The 15,512-nt window shown below is 52.9% G+C and overlaps 4 protein-coding genes across 4 annotated transcripts; 1 reads left to right on the top strand and 3 right to left on the bottom strand.

Annotated features, from left to right (window-relative positions):
• The first annotated feature begins 169 nt into the window (after nucleotides 1–169).
• On the top strand, nucleotides 170–1,022 carry BO97DRAFT_167233 (uncharacterized protein). Its single transcript, XM_025690269.1, has one exon. It carries the CDS (start codon nucleotides 347–349, stop codon nucleotides 815–817), a length of 471 nt encoding a protein of 156 aa, XP_025548711.1. The 5' UTR covers nucleotides 170–346; the 3' UTR covers nucleotides 818–1,022.
• Nucleotides 1,023–1,832: 810 nt separating this feature from the next.
• Nucleotides 1,833–3,789, bottom strand: BO97DRAFT_374714 (uncharacterized protein; the record flags this gene model as incomplete). Its single annotated transcript, XM_025692950.1, has 1 exon — nucleotides 1,833–3,789. The coding sequence occupies one exon, from the start codon at nucleotides 3,787–3,789 to the stop codon at nucleotides 2,257–2,259; it is 1,533 nt and encodes a 510-aa protein (XP_025548710.1). The 3' UTR covers nucleotides 1,833–2,256.
• Nucleotides 3,790–5,152: 1,363 nt separating this feature from the next.
• Nucleotides 5,153–8,543, bottom strand: BO97DRAFT_407710 (DIL and Ankyrin domain protein). Its single transcript, XM_025695690.1, has 4 exons — nucleotides 8,023–8,543; nucleotides 7,343–7,788; nucleotides 6,857–7,261; nucleotides 5,153–6,784 (listed from the first exon to the last, which is right to left on the bottom strand). Exons 1-4 carry the CDS (start codon nucleotides 8,192–8,194, stop codon nucleotides 5,264–5,266), a joined length of 2,544 nt encoding a protein of 847 aa, XP_025548709.1. The 5' UTR covers nucleotides 8,195–8,543; the 3' UTR covers nucleotides 5,153–5,263.
• A 595-nt stretch (nucleotides 8,544–9,138) lies between these two features.
• On the bottom strand, nucleotides 9,139–14,298 carry BO97DRAFT_427397 (mitotic regulator LTE1; the record flags this gene model as incomplete). Its single annotated transcript, XM_025697198.1, has 3 exons — nucleotides 9,139–9,386; nucleotides 9,463–13,835; nucleotides 13,919–14,298. 3 exons carry the CDS (start codon nucleotides 14,296–14,298, stop codon nucleotides 9,139–9,141), a joined length of 5,001 nt encoding a protein of 1,666 aa, XP_025548708.1.
• Nucleotides 14,299–15,512: the final 1,214 nt, after the last annotated feature.

Genomic DNA, 15,512 nt, shown 5'->3' with positions numbered 1-15,512 from the left:
GATACCTTATATCCAAACCTCATTCGTGGAATGACCGTGATGCACTTGTGTTGACTGGGGAAGCCCAGTCTCCACCAAACTTACCCCTTACAATCACTACTTAAACCTAATCTAATTCTCTAGGTCTCTTCCTGGACAGAGGACTACTGTCTTTTGGGCGTGCTGGAAGTTCCTTATAATCCTCTTATGACTCAGGCGGACGATTCTTGATGAGTAAAGAAAAGTCGTTGTTTCCTCAATTACACTTCTGACTGTTTCCCCTCCGATATCCTTCCTCAATATATGCTTTTCCCGTGTTCACGGCTTACTTCGCGACATCGTCGCCCTGTCAACTCTTTATCCCAACATGAGCCTTATCTCAAGGCTTGCCGATCTTGCCGACTCTGACATTCGAGCTCGCGGAAGGCCAACCCGTCTTCTACACAATACACATACCTCGTCCCGGCACCACTCTTCGCAGTGTGTCCGCCGCACACGCGGAATTTCCGAATATTTCCTTGGCAGCACACTGTCAGATCCCAACCATATCGGTCTCTACTACTCACTCTCTATCATCTTTCCTTACATGCTCCTTGCTATATCCCCCAACCTTTCGTTTCCATGTTCTACTACAATTACCATGCTCTACTTCATCTACTACTACTCACTCTCTATCATCTTTCCTACAAGTTCCTTGCTATATCTCCCAACCTTTCGTTACCATGTTCTACTACAACTACCATGCTCTACTACACTTACTACATGTACTACTATTTGCGCCTCGCTCATCATTTTCCATATGTCCCGCTACCACAGGGACACTAATTACACTCATTAACCTATATACATCCTACATAATTCACCGGCCCGGTCATCACAGACCAAACAAACAACCAAACATACCCTTACCGCGTTTCCCTCCAGCTCAGCTCGGCTTTGTGTTTCCTCATCTGCCTGTCATCCTCATACATACAAACTTACATACATTCACACATGCAAACATACATACAATTATACCTCGAACCCAACCCTAGACGATTAGCATCCATCATCGGGCTCCAATTACTTTTCTACTTACCTTCTATCTACCGACTCGTCATCGTCGGATGTATACAAAAGTACCTACGCAACACTAAACTCGTATTCTCCTTCCCAAGCAACATGATCCATATTTACCTGGCGCCGGACCGTCTTCTTCCACCAATGGATACACATCAATAAAAACACATGTATATATATATATATATATATATATATAAGGTAAGCAGTAGATACGACTTCCCACCGCAATTGAACCCTCTAAGTAACACCATACATACACCACATACAATATATCATGATATATCCCCACACCAACCCCAACCCCCAACCTCATCATGGAAACAAGAGACAGACCCGACTGCCCCCCTCCCCCCATTAATCGGAATACGAAACGAAATAAATAAATAAAATACATGAATCAATAACTTCTTCCACTACGAAGGAACACATCCTTCACTGAACCACCTGCATCTTCTCCCAGTCCATTGACCCCTTCACTATCCATTCATTCATTCATTTATTCATTCATCCGCAATACTTTACTTTACTCACAAAGAGGAAACCCCCGTATTTCATCCATTCGTTACATGTACTACGATCAAGGCATGTCGCAGGATTCCTAACTCCTCTCGGGGTTTTCCAAAGCTTAGCGGAAGGTATATACACAACAAATCAAGCCACCATGATCGGAGTCCCTCATGCTAAATTCTGAATGTAACTAACGGAGCCTGCAGAAAAGAGATCTTGCACAGATGAGATTGGTTTGTAGAACACAATGGTCTGGAGAGATGTTATGTACGAAAGTATATTCACAAGGAAGCGTCCCTACTCGGAGAACCGAGGGTTATTTTTTTTCCTCTGGCGAGGATGCAAGGTCTTGCAGTTCGAGTACATATGCGGAGGATTGTGTTTACCATGGCCGTGACAGGAAGGACTTCTCGCATGAGTGGTTGAGAGGATAGTAGAGGACAAGAGGAGGGTACAGGAAGAGAGATTTGACGGTGGGGAGTGGGAGAAAGAGACAGATTTTGCCAGCAAATAAGAAAGAGACGGAAAAAAGAAGAAAAGGCCGTCTCTCGTCTTTGGTATCATAAACTTCTTCTATCCCGATAGACACAAAAGGCTCCAAATGCAGGGAAACAAAATCGCTTACCGAGAGATATGAGCACGGGAAAAGGTAATAGATCACAGATTATTACAATGCGTAAGCGAAGAAGGTCAACACCCAACGGGTAATCAACCTCCCCGGGGCGCGTCAGGTTGGGTGTTTGCTAGATTTGGCCCCAAACCGGCCGGTGGGCCTGGACTTCTTGTAGACCCAGAATCTGGCAATGTCATCTCAGCAACCGTATCTTGCTGTATCCCGGATAGTCGAGTCGAAGAAGGTTCTGGCGCGGTCGAGTTCTCTCGAGCACGAACATACTCTTCACGGTGCGGTCCCAAATCCTCGTCTTCCGTGGCCGGGTCGGGGCTTGGGCCACGTCTAGGCCGGTCAGGTCTTGGTTCCGTCGCATGAAGGTCGTAATATGATGAGGCTTCGTTCGACACACTAAGGCGAGGGTCACCAAAGGTTGGTGACCCTGGTTGAGAGGTGTACACGGTGCTGCTGCCAGGGACGGGCTCCGGCCCTCGCGATGACGGCATCGGAGCGGGGATATGAGGGCCAGTCGCCTTCCTCTTGCGTCCTGGAGAGCTATGAGACTCCACCCGACGGGGTCCTTGCGGTGGCCCTGGCGAATCCTGTCGAGTCCGCCCTCCCACGGGGTTGGCCGGCGGTTGGCCAGGAGGCACCCAATGATGAAAATACAGAGACGGTGGAGAAGGACGGGAGACGGGGTCTGACTTGCCCGTTGCTGGCTGCGTAACGGGTATGGAAGAGCCGGGAGCGTAGTGTACATGACTGAGGTTGATGGGCGGGGGAGGCTGAAGCTGCGGCTCGCCCAGAGGCATTCTGGGGACCGCCGGGGGCAGTCGAGCATCAACAGCATTGTTTGTGACCGGCGGTCGAGTGAGCGGCTGCACAGTCGGAGACGTGCCTACGGGGTGCAACGGTTGAGAGAGTAGGATGCCAGGAGGTGGCACTGCCTGTGCTGGGACTGACGGGGCGGGATAAGGGTTGAGGGGAAGGTTGCGGGAGTCACGACGGACGTGCGATGGCCGCCGTTGGTGTTGTGTTGGGGCGTGTGACAAGCCCGACATCGAAGGAGCCGATCCCCGCGGGGGAACCGATTGCGCCATGTGTTGTTGAACCATCTCAAGGATGGAGGGGGGAAGCCCGCCGGGACTGATCCCCGCAAAGATGAGCGGAATCAGGTGCGGCGGAATTCCGGCCTGCAAGGCATCGCGCAGCATGCTCTGCTCGAGCCTCCGTTGTTCGAGTCGCAGAGACTCTTGACGCGTCTTCTCTTCTTCCTGCTTCCTCCGGTCCTCTTCCGCCTTAGCTTGAAGCCAATGGCGCATGGATTCATCGGAGCTCTGCCATTGGCCCGGAGGCGGCGGGAGAGCTGGATTCATGGCATTGCCGGGGCTATGGCCACTTGCGAAGCTTCGGTTAGGCGGGGGCAGAGTTAGGGAGGCCGGGGGCGGCAGCCCGCTGCGAGAACTGTCCATGGAATGGTCTGCCGATGGTCTTGAAGGCGCCGTGGCCGTTGATCGATCCGGTACCGAGGACGGGGAAGACCGTGGGGTTGGAACGGACTGGCGAACGATGGCGTAGTCATGAGGCCCTTTGACCCCGTTCTGTGACGAGGGTTTCAGTGTGAGCAGCATGCCTCCAGTAGGCGGGCCGCTGCAGAAGCGGACAGAGAGGTGAGGAATCGAGAAGCAAGCACGGAGGGCGCGCGACACAAGCAAGCATGAACCGAGCTCAAGTGGAGATCGATAGGCAGCACCGATAAGCACGAGCCAGAGAGATTGTCTTCAAAAGACCAGCCAGTTCGAAACAGCTGTCAGGATGAAGCTTCCGAGGGCATCCGGCTCACAGCCTCCAACGGGCTCAGGAGGGAATTGGGAGACGGGGGATTGCGAGCGCAAAGCACGACCGCATCGTCTGCCTGGCCGGAAGAACTTAAGGAAAGCGCCTGGAAAAGGGAAATGAAGATAGGTATGGATATGCCAACTGGGTCAAGACCCGGTGAGACGCAGTAGAGCCGCAGCAAAACACTTTAACAGCAGACTGCAGTCGAGGAAGAAAAGACAATCGACGCGAAAAGCAGAAGTGGAAAACCGCAAATCAATAAAGAACAAGAAGCAGACAACCTAATAATCAATTTTGGAGGAAATCGACACTGCAGCGGCGGGCATAAGACAGAATAGCCCAAAGAGGATAACCCCCAGACAGGAAAGACACACTTACCCAAACAGGGCTGGTCCCCGCGTGCACTAACCAGATCGGGAAGAGACAACCCCCGGATATTGATGCCTGAAGATGCGGGCCTTCGACCGGGTGAGTGCCTGAGAAACGAGGCAGAGAGTCGAAGAGAAAGAAGCAAAGGATGAAGCACGTAGTCAGATAGTAATAAAGAGTGGAGGGAGGGAGGGAGAGGAGAAGAACCGAAGAAAAAAAAGACCAAGCGGGAACACGAGGGAACTACCTAGCTTAACTAGCAGCGAAAAGGATCGCGCGACCATTCCTCGTCAGTCCTCCTTCATGAATCAGCTTCTACTCACAATTAACTAAAATTCACGAGATTATATAACAGAACAGGCGACGGTAGAGACGGTTGGAGACTAGTCGTTGCTTCATTGCGTATAGCGGCCAGGTTTGCTGACGACGAACCGCCCGGGGCGACTCGTCATCCCCCATCCCCTACTCCGCTGCTGTTTGGGTCTTTCTCGTCTTTCTGGCGTCTTTCCCACCCACTCGAGACATGGTCTCTCTTAGAAATCTCGGCATGCCTCGTCTAGATTGGCCAGTCAACCGGCCTGGCCCGTTCCAGCAACTCCACTGTCCATCGCTATCTCCCTGACTAGCACTCAATCTGACGGCCTCGGGCCTTACTACGCAACCCTCTCTCAAGGGACTCCGCTTGGCATCATGCGTCGTATGGTCTGGCCCTGAACCTGAACTGACCTGACCTACGAACAAGAAACAGAAAAGAGACAATAAATATAGGATACAAAGAAAAAAGGGGGGGAAAAATATCCTAGATAAATGTATATACTCGAAGAAGGTAAGGTAATCAATCCTAGGGTATCCCGATACACAGCTAGACGGCCTCTTACTCATCGTCTCCTTTGATCCTCACCCGTCGCGATCAAAGCGACTGAGCACTTCCGGGGGCACTGTCGGGATGTATTTACGCGCCCGTTCGCGGTTGGTACCCCCCCATCCCGCCCCATAGCTAATCAGCATATCCGTGCTGGTGGGCAAGGAGAATGGCAGGGTCAAAGAGGGATCGAGAAACACTCCATGACTGCCAGCCCGCTCCTCCATCAGGGCTGGTCGCGGAGACGCCATACTGGAACCCGGAGAAGTCACCGAGGCGCGCGTCGACGCGTCTGGGGAGGCGGTCGCATCGCCGGCCGTCGTGCCGGGAGGCGTCTGGGGACGTCCGCCATCACTGGGAACGGTTGCCTGCGCTGCAGCTCGTTGCTGCTGAGCCGCCTGGAGTTTAGCGTGCTCCCGATAGAGTAGCTCCGGGTCGCGCTGCAGCTCAATGAGGAACTTCATCGCTTGCTTGGTCAGGCCCTTCTCTCCAACCTCCGGTCGGTATGACTTGACCGCATGCAGAAGCTGGGCCGGTGTCAATTGCTGAAGTTGAAGCAGGGTCGTCACCAACGACTCAAAGTCATCGCCCAGGGAGGAGAAACATTGCAGCCATTGGAGAAGCTGAATCACCGGGGCGAGATGCTTGCGCGCAGCGTCCATGGTGCTCTCGCCCGTGCTAGTCGTCGAGCCATTCTCGTAGTGTTCCGGTTGGCGGTTGTTGTTCCGGGCCCAATCTTCCAGCGTCGAAACGTTCATGCGAATTTGCATTGCTTTCGTCCGCGCCAGGTACCGTTTGGTCGTCATGATGCGATTGAAGATCTCCGCTCCCACCCAGTACAGAAGCTGGGAGATAATCTGAGTGATGATAACCGAGTGCACATCGTACAGATCGAGGACAAAGAGAGTCGATGACAGAAGCGAGGTGATGTTGCGCGGGGATACCTGTGCGCGCCGTCGCGGGGATGGTGGCCGGAAGCGTTTCTCCACCGGCTCGGGAGCTTTGGCCTTGGACTTGGGCCGGAATAGCTTCCATTCGTTCTGGAAGTGCACGTCCTCCAGACCGGGGATCGTCTCGTGATCAAGCATGGCCGAGTCGAGAACCTTGTTCATGCGACGCTCAGCATCGCGGATGATTAGAATGAAGATCTCGTTAATCAACTCGGCCAGATGAAGCTGGAACTCCACCGTTGCTTCTACCAAACCAGCATCCTTCTTCAGATAATGGAGTAACAGAGTAGCATTCGACATCCAAAAGGCAAGAATTGTCATGTCCCATTGATGACGCTCTACGACGTCGTTGATTTTATCCGTCGCGGAGACTAGGAGCGTGGCCAGCAGTTCGGAGCTGGCATGATAATGGGCGTAACGAGCGCTGAGGAACAAAAGGTTGGCGGGTACCGGCTTCTGGGAGGGAGATCTTTGGGGTGTCATATTCGTGATAATGATATTCAGTATCTTCTCGAGCTCATTGTCTTGGAAGACGAACATCTGGTCGTTCAGGCACCGGTCCCAGACAAACTCTTGCTGCTCCTCTTCCAGATCCTCATCTTGCGACTGCGGAAGCAAAACAACAAAAGACAATGTTAGCCAGCGTAGCTTTGGCGGAGAGTGCACCATGCGACTTACGTCAAATTTCTCGTCCAGGCCCAGACTCGACAAGTCTACCTCGAGATTGATCGCACTCTCTTCCATCATCATACGCCGCTTCATCTCGTTCTCTGCAATCTCCTCTTCAAAGCGGCCATGTCCAAATCCAGAATCGTAGAAGTCGTCCTCGATGGCGCTCGGTCCAAAATGATACCCATTTTCATGTAGGTACTCCGAAATCTCGCTGCCAGGTTGAGCAAAGTCGAAAGCCGTGCCGCCGGAGGAGGACTTGATGTCCGGAGACGCGCCGTGGTCGAGGAGGATTTTCGCAATGGTCTTATGTCGGTTGGTCATCGCCCACATCAAGGCACTCCACTGATTCCGGTCTTGCTGATCGACAAGGGCCCCCGCATCGAGCAGAGCCGACACGACATCCTGATGTCCCTACACGAATTCGTCAGTTTCGCGCCACCCCCGGAAGACCAACGTGGTCGGCTGAAGAGCCCGAAGGACCACAGAACATACAAAACAGCTCGCGTAAATCAGGGGCACCGTGCCCTCTTCATCCGGCATGTTGACATCCACGTATTCTTTCGCTTGTCCCTGGACCAGCTTGCGAACACGATCCACGTCGCCATTGCTCGCCGCCATATTCAAGCTCCGCTGTAAGATATCCCGCTTCTCCGCTTCAGTCAGCTTTTCATCGGAGGCGATGGCATCTTCGTCCGCACCGAGCGAATCCACTTCCCGATGGGCCGCTTGCGCAGCAAGCATCTCCATCAACCGAGCGTCGCTGTCCTCCAGACGAGCCGTGATTGTAGATTCGTTGTCGTCATCGATGGCGGCTGCAGCAAGACCGCGTCCATACTGCGCTTGGAGGGCGTGCTCCTCGTCATGCGTGTGATCGTCGAGCGTGAGGCTGAAGCTCAAGGGTTTGGCGGCCACGGGGGTGGTGAGAAATTGTGACTGGCCTGCGGTGACAGATACATATTAGCGACCTCCTACGGTGTCTGCCCACGAAACCGTTTTTTCTTTGTCAGTGTGCATCATATTCCCTGATTCCACCCCACGCCGAGAATAATGTATATCTGCAATGCTTTGTCGGGAATAGCCACGCATCAAGCAAAGGACGTGACATGTGTGGCAGTTGCGCGACCGGGAGAGGTGTGCGATGGAGGGGTAAGAGAGAATAGGTAGCCGCGCACCTTGCCAGGCATCGTACATCTCCGTCTCGGGTTGCAGAACAGGCATCGAACGACGGTCGTCTAAGGATTTGGGCAAATCATCGGGAAGCGTGCGGGGGTGGAGTTCTGCCAAAGACGGATCGCTGTGGTCGAGTTCGTCCGACACCCCGCGGGGGGAGTCGGAGTCGGCCATGACGGGTGGTGAAAGAGCGTTGACGTCCGGAAACAGAGAAGGCGGTGGTAGGACTCGTGGTGATGGAAGAGGAGATAGGAGGAGAGTTCGAACAGCAGTGGTATGCTAGCTCTCGCTCCATGGAGGAGACAGCCTCACGACTAGCTGGTATGGAGGACGGCCTCCTTTCCCTGGTGGGTCGTCTTCCCGTCTAACTGAGAAAGATCTCAATCCGAAAGAACGGGATGCTTGCGGAGATTATAGAGGAGAGCTGAGCAATGCAAGCTCAGATGGGAGTCGGAGACCCTTGACTGGATATTTGATACAAGTGGAAGAATCGAGAAGGAGGGTGAGAGAGGAGACAATCGAGTGAGAGAGTGAGAGAAGAGAAAGAGAGATGACGAGTGTTCAGGCGGGCGGGCGGGCGGGCGCACGGTGGAGTCTGGGAGCCTGGGAGCCTGGGAGCCTGGGATGTTCCTGGTAGACTCAATTGATTGTCCTCGGAGGAGGGAAAACTAACTCTAAGAAAAAGGAGATGGCGCAGTTTCAGGTATCCTCATGATCAGGCAGCAAGGCGAGCCAGACCCCCCTTTTCCTTACAACTACTTATAGATATCGCCATCATTTAAACTAGGATATGTATCCCCTTCATCTTTTCCGATGAATATCCAACAAAAAGCAAAACCCACAACCAAAGATGCAAAACAAATACCAAAGCCCAACGCAGCCCGATGCAAGATTAGTGTACATAAATACATGATAAGTAGATTTTTGAGACCCATCCTCTCCGTGACCAATGCGATCCTGGGTATCTTCGGGGTATTAGTAGGTATTTGGCGCAACAAGATCACGGGCGCCCAAATGCAATAAAACAATCCATCCTCCCAAATTAGTATGTTTGTCATCTCGTTAGGGTTGATCGTGTATCGACATGGTTCATCATGTGTCAAGTCATAAAAGACTGTTCAATTCAGTTGCTTGCTACGCAGCTGGACTTGCTCATCAGAGAGCGATGCGATCCACAGGCAGCGTTCGATAATGCCCGGGATTGGGTCAAATTTATACTTGGTACTCGCGTCAATCAAGCGAAGAAGACTCTTGACGATCTTGGCCGTAGTACGGTAGCGTTCAAAGTTGATCAAAGGTTCTCCGTCTTGAGTGGTCACGCGCGCCGGTTTTTGTGCGTTGTATGTGAGATCATGGACGTAGAGGCCTGTGTTTTGAAGTAGTTAGCTACAAGATCTGTAGAGAAGATTGTACAAGCCCTTGGGACCTCAAGGACAACGCACCAACAAAGGGAATGCAGCCGTCCTGCGCATTGGCTGTTTCCATCTCCAAACGGAGATCATGAAAGTTACGGATTGGTTGAATCAGGGATTCCATGTCTTTCAGCATGTGTTTATCGCCGGCGGGAACCAGGGCCCATGTGCCCTGGAGTCGGGAGCAGTCGGAGGATGACAGCGCAATTGCGATTTGGAGCATTGTCGCGTAGTTACACATCCGCCGGGCATGCACCGCGGTGTGGATGAATTTGGCGATTGTCCGAGCCCGCTCATGTATGTCGAGGGTGAGAACAATTTCGGAGAGCACCCACTTGACCATCAGATTGAAGCGCCCTACGACCAAATCAATGCCTCGACGCTCTCCATCCTTAAGAAATTGAATCCAGTTGAGCGCCGAGGGTGAGCCGCTGCTCCATCGCATATCAATCAAATCCTTCCAATCCACCTCGCTCAATGCGGCCATTTCAACCAATGTCAATTGTTGAGCAAGAACGTGAGACTCGCAAGAGAGCACGAAGGGTACGTGGTCGGGCTCGGTGTCATTCAATGGTCGGAGGAGTTGGTGATTCTTTTCAGACCGAGAAAGGACATCGCTGGAAACATGTTGCACATCAAGGGTCCGGCCATCCACTTGCTCCGCCATGTTTCTGGGAGAGGGATCGGGTGTAAGTGGCTGTGTCGGAAACAGGACTGGATTAAGGGGCGTCGCGCAGGAGATCGATCGAGTGTTTTGGATAGTCATCGGAGGAGACGGTGGGTGGGCAAGCGGATGGGTCGGGATGTCCAGGGACGCGTCACTCAGCCTATGGGTATCGAGGGACAGCCGCTGCTCGGACGCTTCTCGTCCATCGATCAGATCAACGGAGATTTCGGAGGACAATCCTGATAGATGACCTGGCTGCTTGCGGGATCCGGAGGGAATATATGGAAGCGTCGAACCCCGCGGGATACGATTCAAGCTCGCGGTCTTCTTCACAATGTCAAGAGATGAGCGCAATGAGTCCAGATCCGTTGTCTCACGACTGGAGATGTCACTAGCCCGCAATCGAGATGGGCCGGCGATATGCGACGACGGACAACTTGTTATTGGCTTCTTCATGGAGTCATCACTCAGCCCTCGCTCGAGCAGTGGGATCGAACCGAAGGAGTTTTCTGTTTCCGTCACCGAGTAGGAATAAGCCCGATGAGGGACGAGACGTCCCTGTATCTGTGAATAAGTCAGACTGTCCCCGAGGAACGTCCCGTGTTGCTCTGCGGCATTTTCCGAACCCAGATGATGCTGCCTAGCTTGATTTTGGTAGCACCGATCCTCTTCGCAAACACTGCCTAGGGATTGACCTTGATTCCAAACGTCTGTTCCCATGGGCACAGTATCCTGATCAGGTTGACCTTGCCACTTGCCCTCCAGCTTTAGCAGGGCTGACTCGACGCCTCCATCGCCATCATCAGGAATCTGCGCAAACTGAGCAATCGCAGCCTCGAATGAGCGCCGCATGTTCTGCGAAGAGTGTGTGGTCATCAGAGAGTACCGCGGATTCGGCGGGATAAGGCTTGTTTGGGGTCTAGAGCCGACATGCTCCGGCTGAGTAACGAAACTGTCCGCACTTCTGTAAGTCAAGTCAGACAGCATTGACTCTGAATTGACCCGAGATTGGGGGCAGCTGTCATTGCGCATTTGCCGCAGGTCTCCGCCAGGGCGCCGGCGAAGCACTGGACCTGCCGGCCTATCTGATTCTTGCCGCGAGTGTTGGTCGGAACCGGGGACAATGGGCTCGCTACCTAATGTAAGGCGCAGTTTCGAGATTCCGCTTTGGAATGACGCATATTTACGTAGGCGGAGCGATGGGGAAGTTCGCTTCCAGTGTGTCGACCCGCGCTCGACTGAGTATGATCTGCGCGACGAACCCGTAGGACGGAGAAATTTAGATGCCCTGCTTGGTGGTCCGGATTCGCTGTCATCGAAGTATATAGGAAGCGAGTACTCGCCAGTGGCAAGAGTGGATCTTTGAGAGGGAACGTGCAAGGATGGAGCCCTCAGGGTCAATGGGGAAGTTTCTGCTTCCAGAAACCGGGGCGGCTCTGCGAGTCCCGTGGTCGAACCAATAGCTCCCGACATCATCGGCACCGCAAGGCCAGTACCATCCACAATGACAATTGACTCACTTCCAGTGGTTAGCTGACTGTCCGTTCTAGTCAAGCTTGGTGTGGGCACGTGGGGCTCTGTGCCATTAGCAATCGTAGTTAGGTGCTGTGAAGTCTCCGGGCGCAGGACGACCGGTTTGGTGTCCGCTTGTTCGGCGACAGCTGTACGATATTGACGTAAAGCCTCGTCACACAGCGTGTCGATCCTAACACGTCTCCTTGTCGTTGCAGTCGCTTTTCTATCACGATAGAGATCGGAACCATATGCGACATTATTAGGAAGTGCCGACGTTCTACCTGGATGAGAAGGGTTGGTTTGTCCTTGTATGCCGCGGGGACCACTAGGTCCCCCTTGTCGACTGTGCACAGCGCGGCGGATTGATCCAATGATAGTTTTGACACCGGATCCGGAAGAACTGGGTTTGGTTGTTGCATTAAAGGTGCTTCGTCGACCGGGGGATATGTCTCTGGTGGAGGATGGTAGAGGAGGCGACGGCGGTGCCATCATTATCGTGTAGGATTCCGCCGGGGGGTAAAGCTCACCGCGTATCAAGCTACCTAGATTGAGCACTCCATGAATTGAAGAAGCAGTGTGTTGTCCCGGGGCCAGGAAAGAGGCAGGTGCGCGGTCATCTCTGACCGAGTCGGAGAAGCTTCCGCTACGTTTGTGTCTGTGACCCGAATATGCATGGCGACGGGTATTGAGAGGCGGAGGTGGTAGCGCATCCCGAGAGCAAGTCAATTTCAAGGGTGCAAGTGGTACGGGGTGGGGTGCCTTGTTAGGTGTGACGGCCAACGAAAGTCGTTTCGGAGATTTGGGCGGCAAGGAACAAGAGGTCGCATGGATGCTGCGGTCACTCGTTGTGGTCATTGGTAAACTTCCTGTCGTATTGGCCGAATTGTTTCGCTGGTGACTGGCAGTGTGAGAGACGCTACGCTCAAGGCTAGCCTCCAGACTGAATTTCGGACCTCCCGCAGCCAGCATGTTGTCGCCATTTGGATTCAAAGTGATCTCATCCTCACCACCTCCCGGCCTAATAGCGACTTCTGGACTGTGGAATGCGGCGTGCTGCTCGACGGTGTCCCAGTAGAGAGAGCACTTGCCATACCAGCACCGTTTGAGGTCAATGAGGATTTTCAAATCACTCATCCCGCCACTCTGCCGGGCCTTCACGTCATCATACATGCCATTGATGGTCTCGCAGAAAGATAATCGCAAGTTATAGTCCGGAACAAAGTCATCCACAAAGTAGTTCAGGATCCAATGTCGAAGAGCGGCGAAGGTACGAATTCGAATGATTCTGCCATCATCCTGTGGCCGATTGATCGCCCACCGTAGCCGAGCCAAGAGCAGCGCCGAAAGTGTATTAGGTGAAAGGTAAGACCGGAAAGTGAGGAAGAAGTCTGAGACAAGCTCATAGTCCATGAAAGAGGCCGAGGATATTTGTGCCACAATTCGTGCAGGGGTGGCAGCGCTGATATCTTTTGTACCAGGAATGTAGCGCACGACCGACTCCTTGTCCATTTCCGAGACCAAGGCTTCGAAGATTGAAGGCTCAATGGGCTCTTTGGGCTCATAGAAGTTCAATTGCTCGTTGATTGCCGAGCCTTGAGGCATCTCAATAGCACCAGTCCCAGAAAAGAAAGAACCGACGAAAGAGGGTCGAGCTGGATCACCGTTGTAAGCATTAGGCGCCGCGGTGACAGCCCAGTAGTCCCGGGATATATTCGAGGCGCGCAAACCAGTTGACAAAGATGTCCTTACGTAGACTGAGCTGTGAAGCGCCATTTCGTTGTCGAGGATTGGTTGCGGCCAACCCAAATGGTATGGGGAAAGAGCGCTGTCCGAAGGACGGCGCAGCGGTTCATCAGCAGTCTTGGGTCTGTCAGCCGCTTGATCGATGAATATTTGTAGCTCTCCCGGGTGAGCTGCACGGAGATCGGACCATTGTTCGGAGACGGTGGAAAAGGAGCGCGCTTTACGTGGTCGGGGGTGGAGATGATGAGGGTGTTGGGAATGCGCCGATTCCGAAGTAACTGAATCACCGTCCTCGGGGCCTTCTTCAGGGATGAGATCTGGGCGTAATTCCGATAGCTGCGAATTCGACCATCTCGAAGGCTCAGCTCCATCGCGTCCAGTATGTCCAGGCGGTTGGAGGTACTCTTGTCGAGTTTTGTTTAAGGAAGGGGCGGAAGCCGCTCGGAAGGGCTCTTTGATCGATGGGTTGCGAATCGGCCTGGTGGACAGCGAGTTACAGGGATTAGTTCCTTGCCGTGAGATCAACGTCACCCGATCCGGTCAGTCATGGATGAAAATTACCTGAGAAAAATGGTCCCATTTTGGCCAACATTACCCACCGTGAAATGATTGGGCTCTCTTGCTGTTGGTAGGGAATCCGCTGGAGTCTGGGAGGGATTGGCCCGCTTGAAGGAGCGCTTTCGCAGGAGTTCATGACTGTCCTTGACCCGCAGGAACGAGGTCGCTATCCGTTCACGGGTTGTTTTGGCGTTCGCGGTAGGTTTATCCTTGGGATTCGTGCCGTGTGTTACTGTGTGAGCGCGTCGAAGGTCGGAGGTTGTATGCCGGGTATCTGCATCTCCAGATGCAGTTCGCTGAAGCCCCGGTTCGATCCACGTCGGACAGATGCTTGTCTGCAGCTGACCCGGGGTTCCCGCGACATGGCTCGAACTAGACTCCATGACAAAAAGCCTTCCAATGACAAGCGCGCTGGCCCACGTGAATCGGACGAGAAAGGCCGGTGTGCTACTGCGTGATCGAAGGTCGCATTCAGCCGTGGCGGCGAACTAACAAGAATGAGAATACCGGGACAGTCCACACTGGGATCGCAAGAGGTGCCTGCGAAACGACATGACCAGATAGCCTTCACGAGCGATGAGGTCGTTTATCGGGCGCAGTGCAGAAGAAGGCCGAACATTGGCGAGGTTTGCAGTAGCACGAGGGGAGGCGCGACAGCACTGAAATGGAAGGAAAACTACCTAACACGTCTGGGGCAAGATACGTAACCGGGAGACTGGGAGATAATAATAGAACAATAAGGCCGTGCTGGGGGAAGCAGGATAGAGAAACCGACTACCAGGGGGGGGGGGTAGAAAGAAGGATGAAAGTACCGACAATAGAGAGTAAAATGTGAAACACCAGAAGAAGAATAACAATAACAATAATAATAATAATAGTAGTAATAATAATAATAATAATAATAATAATAACAACAACAGCTATGACAACAATGAACGAAGAGGGCAGAAGAGGAGGGAGAGAAGAGCGCACGCGGCTGATTATGGATAGAAATGGTAAATAAAAGAAAGGTGGAGGCGGCGGCGGCGGGTGGAGAGAGAGAGAGAGAGAGAGAGAGAGAGAGAGAATAATGAGAGTAACTGAGTTGAGAAAGGGTTTAGCCTGTCGGGAATTAGAAGTTAGACTCCGGTCGGGTTCCAGCAACGCGGAACCCAGAACTGAACTGTCCACAACAGATTTTTGGGCAAGGCACGACATGACGAGAACCATGGGCCCTCAACACACGGGCAACGTGGTTGAGCTTCGATCGTCATTCTCGGCGGAGCCTTGGATTGTCTAACGATCCTTGCTGCCAATAAATCTATACCCGGTTCCTGCCTCCGTCCTAAAACATCGCTTCTTTATCGCCATGTCGTCCCTAAGCAAGGTCAACTCGCTATCTTTCCATCCGGCATCTCCTTTCACTATCAAAAACCACAACAAAACGTTGATCGACGGACCAAGCAGATCGGGGGACTGCACGCATCCACCAAGATCTTCTAGTCGAAACTACTACTACGTACTACTTCAATTAGTTGAGGAATGATATAGGGGATCAGTTGACAAGTCTTTCTCAACCGGGCTATCAGCTCATTTTTTAACCGATGATTCCGTTCCT

The sequence above is a fragment of the Aspergillus homomorphus genome (genome assembly GCF_003184865.1).
Source record: "Aspergillus homomorphus CBS 101889 unplaced genomic scaffold BO97scaffold_37, whole genome shotgun sequence".
In the NCBI taxonomy this organism is placed as follows: domain Eukaryota; kingdom Fungi; phylum Ascomycota; class Eurotiomycetes; order Eurotiales; family Aspergillaceae; genus Aspergillus; species Aspergillus homomorphus.
Note: the sequence above shows the minus strand (reverse complement) of the source record. Positions and strands in the feature narration are given on the sequence as shown.

Bases quoted from the DNA above. Each gene is read 5' to 3' on its own strand.
- BO97DRAFT_407710 (XM_025695690.1), bottom strand. From the start codon at position 8,194: ATGGCCGACTCCGACTCCCCCCGCGGGGTGTCGGACGAACTCGACCAC. The intron at 7,262-7,342 runs GTATGTTCTGTG...GAATTCGTGTAG, and splicing joins TGATTTACGCGAGCTGTTTT to GGACATCAGGATGTCGTGTC. The intron at 6,785-6,856 runs GTAAGTCGCATG...TTGCTTCCGCAG, and splicing joins GCCTGGACGAGAAATTTGAC to TCGCAAGATGAGGATCTGGA.
- BO97DRAFT_167233 (XM_025690269.1), top strand. From the start codon at position 347: ATGAGCCTTATCTCAAGGCTTGCCGATCTTGCCGACTCTGACATTCGA.